Source organism: Stegastes partitus, unplaced genomic scaffold, assembly GCF_000690725.1.
Source record: "Stegastes partitus isolate 25-593 unplaced genomic scaffold, Stegastes_partitus-1.0.2 Scaffold1150, whole genome shotgun sequence".
Taxonomy (NCBI): Eukaryota; Metazoa; Chordata; class Actinopteri; family Pomacentridae; genus Stegastes; species Stegastes partitus.
Genome location: NW_007578881.1, coordinates 201,326 through 214,218, shown reverse-complemented (window position 1 = coordinate 214,218; position 12,893 = coordinate 201,326). Strand labels below are relative to the sequence as shown.

Below are 12,893 nucleotides of genomic sequence, written 5' to 3'. Positions count from 1 at the left end.
TGAACTTACAGCTTGTCATTCATTCAGCTCATCACTTTAAGTCAATACATTCCTCAAACTCAAGTTCTAAAAAGGTCTGAAAATAACAGACATGTTATGTTCAGTTGACCAGGAATTGGCAAAATTTGTATATTTACTTCAACTAGAAAAAAATAAGTAGATCTGACAAAACTCCTGTTTTACAGTGTACACTACTATGCCTGCTTTCTAAAACTACCAAAAGAGAGCACAAGGTTACTTTCATATTCAGTCTTGAGTAGCACATCTCAATAGATACCTAAATTATATCCCTTCAATGTACGAACACAAGACCGTTTAATATCACAGCCTTTGTGACAGCCAGCACAATTGCCATGCTAAGTTCATCAGGCTAATTAATAACCCATTAAAATTCACATTTCCAGATATAGTGAAGCTGCATTGTGTATAAAGATCATTTTAGGATAAACAGTTGGGTTTTGTGCAGCCTCCAAAGTTTTGAACCAGTGTCAGTGTTTTTGTTTTTCAGCTAATTTTTTTTTTCGGATCCCAAAGAACAGCCATAAAGCCTTTAAGCAGGAGAAAATGAGACAAGAATGTGATGAAGCGGTGAATATTTCCAGTCTTCAATTATGTGGTTCAGTGACAGCGGTGACCAGGTGTTACTGTGATAGTGGGTGGAAACTAGTTTGACTTTTATTGAACCACCACATGAAGCAGTCAGGTCCTTGTCTGAATAGACTTTTTTTTTCATCCTTTGGTGTATCCAATCTCTATTGCAGGCTGTGTGTCTGCAGTGCCTCTTGCTTGATTTGTGCTCTGCGGGTTATAGGATGTCAGGCTGCGGTAACTAACCACTCGTGTAATTGCAATAATGCTCCTGGAAATGCCATTTCTCCCTTCATTTAGTTTCAAAATAGGTGCTTATCCGTGTGGCCACAAGAGAGCGCCATTAGCTACGCAATTGACAGATTCAAATCGATTAATGTTTTTCACCAAACAGTAGGCTTTTACTGAACCGTGGCATTTAAAGTGTACTTTTTAGGCGTTTGCTCCATTAACCAGTGTCATGGAGCTTCTTCTGAAATCTTAGCTTTCATTGGCAGGCAAGGTGTGGCCAACTTGAACTCACCATGAAGACAGCACGCCAACATTGTTTGAAGACTGGTTGTTACAAAAAAAGCCTTTTCACATTATGCAAGTCCTCACGATCAATGATCTCCATATAATACAAAGGCTTGTTTTCCCCTATGAATCTGATCAATGGAGGCCCATTGTGACATTTGCATTTTGAGAGGACTTGGTTTGCCAAGCTTTAATAAGTAAACACACCGGCTGCCACCTACACAATAATAATAATAAAAACTATTTACGTTTGGCCCATCAAATAGATGCCAAAAATGCATTTGTTCAAACAGTGATTCTTTAATAGCACAAATATACAATACAATCAACATGCCCCTCCTCCACTTTACCTTTATGTTTCACAGATGATGACTCTGAATAAACTATTTACAATTGTATGGCCTACTATAAGCAGTGTTGACTGTAGCAGATAAGGACGAGGGGCTGGATGTACGTGGCCGCTCATAGAGGCTAGAAGGGGCAGAGGCAGGGTTATTCATTTGGTATAGGAGGGTATGAAGAAGTGACAGAGGCGCAGAGGTCAGAATATCAGCGGCGGGGCGGCAGTGAGTGAGAGCCAACACTGATGAAAGCATCACCACAGTGACGGGTCGTATCTGGAGAGAGAGGCGCACACACACATCAGCAAATGGGAGAAATCACGACAGAGCGACGGAGGTTGTTCTGTGAAGGCCGGCGCTTTTGGTGACAAAAGCAATGAGAATGCAAGAGACTACAGAAAAGACAATAAATCACAGTAACACATACCTCGACTGTGGAAGTGTGTCTGTGCTTTCTTTCAACAGCAGCTCAGAGACCAGTGTGTCCAGAATCTCAGGAGCGGACCTTTTCCCATACCTGAGGCACACAAGCAGACAATATGGAGGGATGATGGTGATGAGCAATTCAAAAGGTTTTAACACCAACTTCGTCGAGAAAAAAAAAAAGCCTGAAACTGCATGAAAAAAGGAGCTTTTGGCTGAATTGCACACATGGAAATAACTTATTTCCCTGCATGTCCTTGTGTCATATGTCCAATTATGAGCTCGGTGAAAATTGAACAGAGTCAGACCGGAACCCAGCAGGCACAGACAGGAGTTGCATCACGGGTGGTCGTATTTCCCTTTCTGTCCCTCAGATGATAAGCCGTGCCAGCGTGCATGTCCCTCTGGGTGGCACAACGCCTGCAGAGGCTTCCAAACCCCTGACATTCAGAAGAAAGCTGGAAAACTGTGGGTGATTTGACACGGCATGCTGGTCGTGACAGTCATTTCTCTTCAGGGCTTTTTTTTTTTTTTTTTACAGGTGGTAAATGGGCAACGGGTGCTCTCTGCTGTGTAACAAGTGAGAGCGAGTAAGGTATGGGAGAAGCTGCTGACAGAGCTGGAGCTGCCAGGTTCACACTGACAGCTGCAACAAGCAAAACCCCAGTGGAACACTATAGAGTACAAATACTCAGACATAGACTGTCAGGTGCTGAAGGAATGTTCCTTTAAAGAGCATGTTGACTAGTTGGAAGATAACAGAGAAACAGAACTTTTTTTTTTTTTGTGTAACATACACTACTTGTTGGTGGAACATATGAGATTTCAGCTTTAAGAGAAAATGACCTGCCAAATAATAAAATAGTGAAATCCTAATTATAGACTGGCGCTTTATTATTAAGGGATTATGGGAAAATAGCTCCGCTGAACTCACAAGCATTTTTTTCAGCTGATAGCAGTCATCTCATTATGTGCACAAGTCATAAATGTGGAGAAATTGTAAGAATAGAACAGAATGTTGTGGCCGATGAAAAACTTAATGTTATCAATTCAGACAATTGATGAGAAAAAACACCCTCAAAGCAGTCTTTGAAATTAAATTAAACCTGAAATTAATTGGTGTGCTAAAGAGTTTTTTTTTTTTTCAAAGTGAAGACTCATTCTTTTGTGTTCCACTCATAAATAATCTCAGAGCACTTCACAAAGGTCAAGACCCTACAAAATTAGAGCGAGAAATCATTAATTCTGTTCTTGCAGAGAGGTTTTCATTAACCCGCCCACCTCTGTCTTGTGATGAGGTTGATGTAGTGTCTCAGGGCTGAGTAGTACTTGGCCAGCTCCTCCGCCGGGGCGTCCTCCCCTGGGTTCTCCGGTTTCACCGGGTATCCCTCCGTCAAGGCGCCCAGGCAGAGTAGCGCCCACAGCAGGAACCCCAGAGTCCCCAGCCAGCTCACCAAGTTAGGATGCATCTGGCGGAGCAAAGTAGAAAGTGTTAGCCCATGTGGCGCACACTGGACACTTGTTCCACTGTGCGTAAAATAGAATTTTTTTTTTGCATGAGTTATTGTCAAATACTGCTATAAAACTCTAGAGCTATTCCGCTTTTAAGCAATTTATCACAGACAAAGACCAAAGAAAGAAAAGAAAAAGCATGGAAACATTGTTGAAAGTTCCAAATATCATGACTTTTGCGTTTGCGAGTAATGTGGAGAGACTTTAAATCATTTCAGTAATTTCAAGACTTTTTTGTAAATCAAATATCAAAGTACTTACATTTCCCAGAGGGTTAGAGCGAGATTTGCGCGCTGTCCTGTGGCGTCTCTTCTGCTCTTCTGGGCGCTTGGTGCGCGCTGGGGTTTATATCTGTGCGCGCCAGACACGCCGCAGAAAAACGCGTCAGAGCTGCGCACTGTTGAGCCCAGGTCTTTGCCTTTCTTCATGTGAACGTCACTGCTGATGCTGTCATTAGGGTGCGTTTATGTTTTCAAAAAAGCTGTTTCCAATCATTTAAAGGACGTAAAAGTACAATGCAAACTAAAAATAGGGGTGAGTTAATGAGCCTTGTTTCCCCATGAGAATAAGAGGGATTAGGGATTGTTTTTAATCCAGCTGTTGCATTTACACTTTGGGATGCAAATCAAAACGAGGCAACTTATGTCAGAGCAGGAACATAACGTTGTTATTGCAGTGATTACATGATAGAAAGTATGATAAGTTCACAACAAGGGCTCCGCTGAGAATGTGATTCGCCATAATGCCTTTAGAAATTGGATGAACTTAGTTTGCTGGTAATAAAACAAACATTACATGCCATTATATTACACACACATACTGCTGACACAAACCTAACCCCATAACCATCTTCAATAAGGGCCCTAATCGAACCCTAAACTAAACCTTAATCTAACCTTAACACCAAAGTCAAGTTTTAAACCTCAAGCAGTCTTTCAAAGGAGGTGTGAAAAGGCAAGAATGACCAAAATGTCCTCACTTTTCCTAAATGTCCTCACTCCGGTGGTCTAAAAACCCAAAATGGTTCTCATAAAGATAGCTGTACAAGTACACACACACTGTTGCATTCAAGCGCATGCAGTCAAACAGATTTCTACACATGCTCTGAGTGTGATGTTTTGGTGTTTATGGCAGCTCCTCTACGGAGGAAGATGGTGATAAATTATTTCACAATCAAGTAGTGATTCTTCTGCATAATGAGATCAATAATCCCATCTGAAGTCACAAAAGAATGGTAGTAATGTAACCCTGTGGGCGAACTTCAAATGAATCTCCTATAGACGCCCTCCTCACTAAATGAAGCTCCCATGATGACGCCTCGGGTGATCTGGAATAAAAAGATCTCAACCCGACTCACATGCACACGAACGCTGTGTGACTGAATCAGTCCACTAATTTCATTTTGCAGCTCATTCCAACAGATGGAAAAGAGAAACTGTGACTCTCAACGGGAACAAAAGGCCTAAATGTGAATATCGAGACACGTCAGCCAAAGAAGAGCCCCAATCTCCAAGAAACCTACTTAATAAGAAAACCCAAATAGCACTTCAAATGAATCTGTTTCACCAAGTGCTTCATTTACTTCCCATTCATAATCCTTTTGTATACCAGCTCGCAGCCATATAATCTGTCAAAATCAGTATTCTTCAGCAGTGCTGCTCTTTAAGTTGCGCAGAGGATGTGTTAAGAGCTTTTTTGTATGACACAGGATGCTAAGGAGGGGATGAGGAGTGAGACACGGGTGAGGGAATGTGGAGCACAGAGTCATGACCGAATCATCATGATCGCAGACAGGAATTAGAACTTCTAGTCCTCTTCAGAGGGTACATGCACACTCAGAGACTCACTTTAGAAGGTAGAACACCGTTTTGAAGCAAACAGCTTTCACCTATGGAGGTGTCTGACATTTGAAAGAAGCAGGTAAAGCACATGGACAAAGCTGAAAGGTCAGATAGTGTTTGCATAACAGAAGAGTCTGTGTGATCATTAGGTAGAGATTTGAGCAAATGTGCATCTTCTAAATGTACAGTTCATCAGTGCTTGAAGCAGACAAGCTGGAACAGAAGTTGCACACATGTAGTCGTCAGTCCTCTTTGTGAAGTTGTACTTTTGGGCAGCTGCACAAAGCTAAAGCTAGTTTGGGCAGCTGCCTGAAATGACTTCCTAACTCGACCGATTAGCTTTAGGTAACTAATGCTAACATAATGGGGTTAAGCGGTCGGGCTACACTTCGCTCAGCATCTCAGCTTATCCAACTAAGCGTTGCTAATTAGCACTAAAGTACAACAGAGGCTGGTGAGAATGTCTGCCATTTTGCAGATACACTGGACAAATATAAATTAAAACCTGCGGATGGTACTCCATTAAAAACCGAGGAATTAAAAACAAAAGTATTTACTGTAATCCAACCAATGACGGTCAGTGTAATGGTTGTGCTAAAAGAAAATCATCTGGAAAAAATGTAGTTCACACACAAGTATAGATGCTCCCAAAAATAATTATTAAAATATGAACTAATGGTGACGAACTTCTTTAGACAGAAGAAGTGTGTGAAGAAGGACATTTACACCTGAATCATCACCATGGAGTAGTCATTTCATTAATGTTCTTGTGATTATTTATACTTGTGGAGAAGTATGTGCAGAATACGTATTTCCACATTTCCACATTATTGCACAGCCCCTTGAACTCATCACATGGATGTGTGAAGATTTTATTCTACAGTGCTTCTCCATTCATGTGAGACTTAAAATGACAAAACAATACAAAAATCATTTACAAGGAAAAATGATTTTAAAATTAACTCACAACCATTCAAAACACTATCACACTTTGGCAGCACAGCCTCACCTCACTCACCTGAGGAAGCTAAATCTCTCCTCCTTATATAGGGTGTTCAGTTCTCACCTTGCTCACTTCAGCCCTACCATCATACAGCATGGTGACTATTCTATAACTTTGATGTGTGCCAACATCATCTTTGTACACACTCCAAACGTGTAGGTATTTCTACATGTCTCCCTGAAAACTAAACATATATGGTCAATACTGACTGATTGCTTTTAATACAAAAGATGTGTTTATCCAAAAAGGAACTTAGGAAGTGCTAGGCTGGCCCTCTCCCAAACACCAGGCCTGCATGGTGGGTCAAAACAAAGGAACAAAGAAAAGTAAGTATGCAGAGTAAGTAAGTAAGTAAATATAACATATAAAAGTATTTTGTGACTACATGGGAAAATCTAAAGAAATCAGCCAAGATATCAGGAAGAGAATTGTGGACCTTCACAAGTCTGGCTCATCCTTGGGTACCATTTCCAGATGCCTGAAGGTTCCACGTTCATCTTTTCAAACAATTAGACACAAGTATAAACACCATGGGAATGTCCAGCCATCATACCGCTCAGGAAGGAGACTGGTTCTGTGTCCCAGAGATGAAGCGTTTTGGTGCGAAATGTGTGTATCAACCCCAGAACAAAAGCAAAAGTGAAACGAGTCCTGTACCGACATGGGCTGAAAGGCTACTCAGAGAGGAAGAAGGCATTACTCTAAAAGAAACATAAAGAAAGCCAGATTACAGTTTGCAAATGCACACAGGGACGAAGACCCACCATCCCAACTGTGAAGCACGGGGGTGGCAGCATCATGTTGTGGGGGGCGTTTTGCTGCAGGAGGGAGTGGGACACTTCACAAAATACAGTAGATGGCATCATGAGGAAAGAACATGATGTGGAAATATTACAGCAACATCTCAAAACATCAGCCAGGAAGTTAAATGGGTCTTCAAATGGACACTGACTCTAAGCATACTGTCAAATTAGTTACAAAGTGGCTTTAGGACAACAAAGTTAATGTTTTGGAGCGGCCATCACAAAGCCCTGATCTCAATCCTGTTGAAAATTTGTGTGCAGAGCTGAAGGTGTGTGGAGCAAGACGGCCAACAAACCTGATTCAGTTCCACCAGTTCTGTCAGGAGGAATGAGCCAGAATTCATCAAACTATTGTGAGAAGCTTGTGGAAGGAAACCCAAAATGTTTGACCCAAGTCATACAGTTTAAAGGCAATGCTACCAAATACTAAGGAAGTGTATGTAAACCCATGACTTTGGAGAAAGTAATAAAAAATTCCCTAAAAAAGTCGGATTTAATGTCAGACAGTGAGAAAAAAGGTTCTTTTTACACAGTGTATGTAAATGTTTGATTTCAACTGTTTATATGGAGACTCTAACCTGCTGGTGACCCTTAAAGGGAAAGTTAGAGGATCAGTAAAGTCTTCCCAGTCTTCCATCTATTTATTGTTGAGATATTTCTGTCTGGATTAAAGTGAGGGCTGCAAGGTGGCATGGCATTTGCATGTTCTCCCCGTGCAGCGTGGGTTCTCTCCAGGTTCTCCGGCTTCCTCCCACACAGACCAGAAACATGTTGAGGTTAATTGGTGATTCTAAATTGTCCGTAGATGTGAATGTGAGTGTGCTTGGTTGTCTGTCTCTAAGTGTAGCCCTGTGATAGACTGGTGACCTGTCCAGGGTGTCCCCTGCCTTCACCCTAAGTCAGATAAGATAGACTCCAGCCCCTAGTGAGGATTAAGCGGTATATAGATAGTTGATTGATGGATTAAAGTGATAGACTGACTGACCAAAATTGACAAGAGCGACTTTGCCAGCATTGCTAAGAAAAAAATAAGTATAGTGAAGTAATAGTGAATATCGTCCAGAAAACATACTTGTGTGTATGTTCATGACAGGATTACAACGTGTTCATGGATCCACCGTGCCTGGTGACTATAACATAAACTGTTTCAGGTATAAAAGTTAGGGAATGTATTGTTTTTGGTGCATCAGCTGTCACCTAAATGCTACCATATGCATTTCTTAATGATTATATTCTACCCTCTCTTCTAATAAACCATCAGCTCAAAAATGTTCTTCAGTTTCCTGTGATAGTCTGTGCAGGCTCAAGATTTCATACCATTAGAGCTCCCTTGAGGCAGTGGATGAATCCCAACTTAAATATGCCTGTCACGCAGTGGATTATGGGCCACACACAGACAAACCTGCATCCTAAGGAATTCATTTGAGCTTTTTTAAACAGAAATAATTCTTGCCAGCAAGGAGAAAATAACCTTTACAGCAAATAGTTAAACTTGGATGAAACGAAACATGTGATGAACATGGAATCACACCTCTTCATGTCAGTGTTGCTTTCACTGCTTGACTGAAATCTTGACGGAAAGGTGACACACACAGCCTGAAATAAGTAAATCACACACATTACTTTGGGAAACACTTCACACTGTTAGCCTTTAATAGGTGTAAACGATAACCAGTTTTTTACTCAGTACTTTTCCTACTGCAAGCAAATATCTGTGTTCCATCACTGTCAAAAAAATTAATAAAAACACATCAGTAAGACACAATCTTGCCCTATGTGACATGTTCCTTTGTAATCAGGAACACAGGCAATGTAGTTTATCTTGAGCCAATTCCACATGTGTAGTCCTGCAGCTGTAAATCCTCTTTTTTAGATAAAATGTGTATTAGTCCACAGGTGAAAATAGTCTAATAGTATAAGTGTTTCACAGTTGAGTGTTGTTTACTTAGCTGTTTGTGAAACTATTTAGTAATCTGAAAGAAAGATCTGACCTGTTTAGAAAGAGTTACATTGTCAGTGGACTTGAATGTGCATAAGGTGCTACAGACTATTACCAGTTTGACCAATGCATAGCACCCCCAGCCTTACTGTTTAAATCTAAAGTGAAATAAAAAAAAAAAAATGAAAACAACAAGTCAAAATAAAAGGATGCAGTTACGAAAAGTTTTCCATGTAAAATATTGGCCTGTTTGCAGCTTTCTTCTCTCTTATCAATACACATACAGTGGATTAGTCAATGCCTGGGGTTGTATCAGTCCCAGCCATTATTCTGTTCATTAAATATTAACAACACGCTCTATAATTAAAGCGGCTCTGACAACCAGGTCAGAGTTTGGATGAAATAAACTGAATTTCTGTGTATCACAAAAGAGGGAAGAGGGCGTCGCTCTTCAGCTCTGCGGGGAGAATAATGGCGACATGACAGGGCAAAGAGGGTTCAGGGAGAATGTGGTCATTCATTGTGATTAACATTAGCGCTAATAGTATCAGTGCTGCTAGAAAGATATACCAATCATCTCCAATACAGACCCGGTCGTGAGCGCTAATTAGACAAATGAAAATACTCCCAATTAATTTACCAGTAATACATGCAGATTGATGCTGTAGCTGCAGCACCTTTAGGTACATGTTGAATTAAATCATGTCTTGAATGTTTGGTGTTATCAGAAATCATCTCTTTGGAGAACGAGTCCTTTTACAGAGCGAGCTGTTTAAATGCAAATTTGTTTTCTTCTCTTCTCGTCAGCCTCCCGGTTCGCACAATAAGTTCTTTCCCAAGATTTGTTAACATGAAAAGGCCTGTAATTTTCTGCTGCTGTGAATCACACTTTTCAAATTTACAAATGGGAAATACTGACAAGAAGGCTGCGTGGATTTTCTCTATCAGGCGGTCGCATGCAAACGGACTGGGAGGACGAATGAAAAAAAAAAAGGCCAAATCCCATGCAGCTTTGTGCCTCTTTTGGCTATAACACCATCTTTACGTACAACTCTGACATCTAAATTGCTGCTTGTAAGTATTCTACTGTGCCACGGTGACAATCTGTTACTAGCGGTAAGCAAGCACTACTATTACGTGGATAGGCCCCCCGGCTCTGACTACGTGGGCTGCAGCTGCAAACTGAAGGTGAGTTAAGTATAGGGCTCTTCATGTGAGGTTCATATCGGAAGTTTGTGGGATTACTGATCTGAGATTATCAAATTGCATTAAAGTGTTTCATTTGTGTTAAATTTTAAAAATCACCTTATATTTGAATTCATTCAGTTCTTGTCTTTGCAGATCTGGTCTAAGAAGCATCATCCTGCTCACTATCCACTCCACCAAGCTGTTAGCTATCAACACTTCAAAGAAGCATGTCCCCAATTTGTTCTCTCTTTTGACGTTAATTGACAGCCTTTGCATGCAATTGCAGCATCTCAAAGAACACGAGCTTTTCTCCACTTTCAGTTCACAGTAAGTACAATACTGACAACTCCTCAATGAGGAAATAACAAGAAATGAATTTCCCTTTTGTCGTTTTCTCGTTTGTTCTTCTGCCGCTTTAATTAAACGCCCACTGCTTCGAGAGTCACAATATCTAGTCTCAGCATTTTAATTTACCTGTCTGTACCTCCCGTCTCCATGTTCCTTGCTGTCGGTTCTGATCTGTGTGAGTGTGCGCGTCTGTCTCCATGTGTGTGCTCGTAAATGTCTTTTCCCCCCGCTTCTGGGGTGAAGGCGTCACAAATGTCACATCAAGAGAAACATCATATGAGGACTTTTGATAGACAGACGAACATGAGGTCGCGCTGCTGCGCTGCGGCAGGTTGGGTCGGCTCAGGTGTGCAGGTCAGAGTTCTGAGCCTTGATATTAGGAAACCTGATGAAAGCTGTAACCACATCAAAGGGCACTAAACTTTACTTTAATAACTGCTGTGATCTGTGTAAGACCACAGCAGTCTGGAAGTGTCACTGTGTCTGTGGTCACATTAAATTCATGTCATCTGTGTCATTTTTATGTTTTAATTTTGTGACATTTCTTGCAATGGAATGGATTTTCTTACATATAAAATAACTACAAATAAATGCCTTAAAAATATGTTAAAAATAAAAACAACTTAATTCCTTTTAAAGGCTTTAATGGTTGTGAGAAATGATTGCATTTAAACACAAGACATGCAGCACAAATGAAGTACGTTGCAGTGTTCAAAATGTGAATATGCTGAATACACATTTGACAGCACTTTTCCAGCCATTTGGCAAACTAAAGACTCTGAAGAGTAAGTGTGATTTCCACTTGCACAGCCATGATAGATTTATGGATGAGAAGCCTGATAATGGAGGGAAAATGTATGATTTGACCGAAGGTGCCTTAGGTCTTAATGCGTTAATGCGTTAGAAAGCATTTGAAAGCACAGGTTCTCCAGAGTGTGCTGCATTCAACGCATTTGCATTCACTGTCAATCAGCCATTTACAATGTCTTCTGCAAATTAAAGGCAATTCCAGATTTAATAGTACTATTCAGGTAGCTGGCAGAAGGGTTCGTAATGTATTAATTGCTGTGAACATAGATGTTCCTCACAAGGAACACATCACACTTTCAAACTGAAGCAGGAGTGGAAAACTGAGCAGTTTTATAAGTGCAACATTGAAATTACCTAAAAATGAGCTTTAAGTTGTAAGTGACGGTGACGTGATGACTGTTGTACTGTGATTAAGATGTTGGAAAATTAGGCTTAATCTTGAGACAAGAAGGAGATTAATCCTAATCTAGATTTAGTGTAGTATCTTTGGCCTGACAAAAACCACAGAACAAAGTCAAAAGTGTTTTAAACTAATAGTTCTGGAAAATATGCTTGTTTCCTTTCTTGCGAAAAATAAAAATAAAATGTGAAGGTTAATACATATCTTATACCTGACAATTAAATATAAAGCTTTAGCCAGAAGCTGGTTAGCTTAGCTCAGTCTCTGATCAAAGATAACAGAATCCAGTGTCACTGAAGCTCACTAATTGTTTTTGAATTATAATTGTTTGTTCAATGAAGCAGCTTTTTTGACTGTGATGCGAAGTTAGTCAGAGTTCATTCAGAGGCTTAGCTGAACTTAAACACTCTAGCTAGCTAAGTTTCAGCGAACTTTCCTACAGTTGTTACACTGGCTGTTTTAGGCACATAAACACAACAGGGGTCAAATTAGCACAAACATGTACCACAAGCTTAAAATAAAAAGTTCAATTTGCCTTGAGAGTTGAAACACTTCCAGTGGTGCTGGTTGGTGTTGCTGCTTTTGGAGAATTGTGCTAGCTGTTTTCCCTGGTCCCAGTATTAAGCTAAGTTAAGCTAAGCTAAGCCGCTGCTGCCTTATATTTAACAAACAGGCTTTATGCTGAACAGACACTGGTTATAAAAAATGTGCAACTTTCTGACAATTTATATCTATTTATTTACGTATTGAAAAGAAAATGTTTTTTTATTTATGATACAGATTAAATAAACGTAAACCTTCAGTACCACATGTGATGGTCGTGTCCACAGCCACACAGAAGGTTGAAGAGTTCACACACTGACAAAGACCTTTACCACATGGTCAGTTACTTTGAGCCACTTAAATTACACACACACACATAGTTTGATCTGTTAAAAACTTGTTACACACATTTAGTTTACATTCTTTGTCATTTGTCTATTAATTCACTTGTGTTTTCTTTGAGTTACCTGGCTGCTGCTGCATGGCACTTCCTGGTTGGAGACTGACAGAAGATGGGGGCGGAGCATGGCTTTATTCTGAAGGCCCTCTCACAGACCAGACCAAGAGCTCTGACATCATGGGGAGGACTTGGGTTTCTTTGTATAAGGTTTAGTTGTTGCCTATATAGGTCCCCCCCC

General features: G+C 40.4%; 1 protein-coding gene across 1 annotated transcript; it reads right to left on the bottom strand.

Annotated features, from left to right (window-relative positions):
• Positions 1-1,429: 1,429 nt before the first annotated feature.
• Positions 1,430-3,683, bottom strand: npy (neuropeptide Y). Its single transcript, XM_008296762.1, has 4 exons — positions 3,642-3,683; positions 3,150-3,337; positions 1,873-1,962; positions 1,430-1,721 (listed from the first exon to the last, which is right to left on the bottom strand). Exons 2-4 carry the CDS (start codon positions 3,335-3,337, stop codon positions 1,700-1,702), a joined length of 300 nt encoding a protein of 99 aa, XP_008294984.1. The 5' UTR covers positions 3,642-3,683; the 3' UTR covers positions 1,430-1,699.
• Between the last annotated feature and the right edge of the window lie 9,210 nt (positions 3,684-12,893).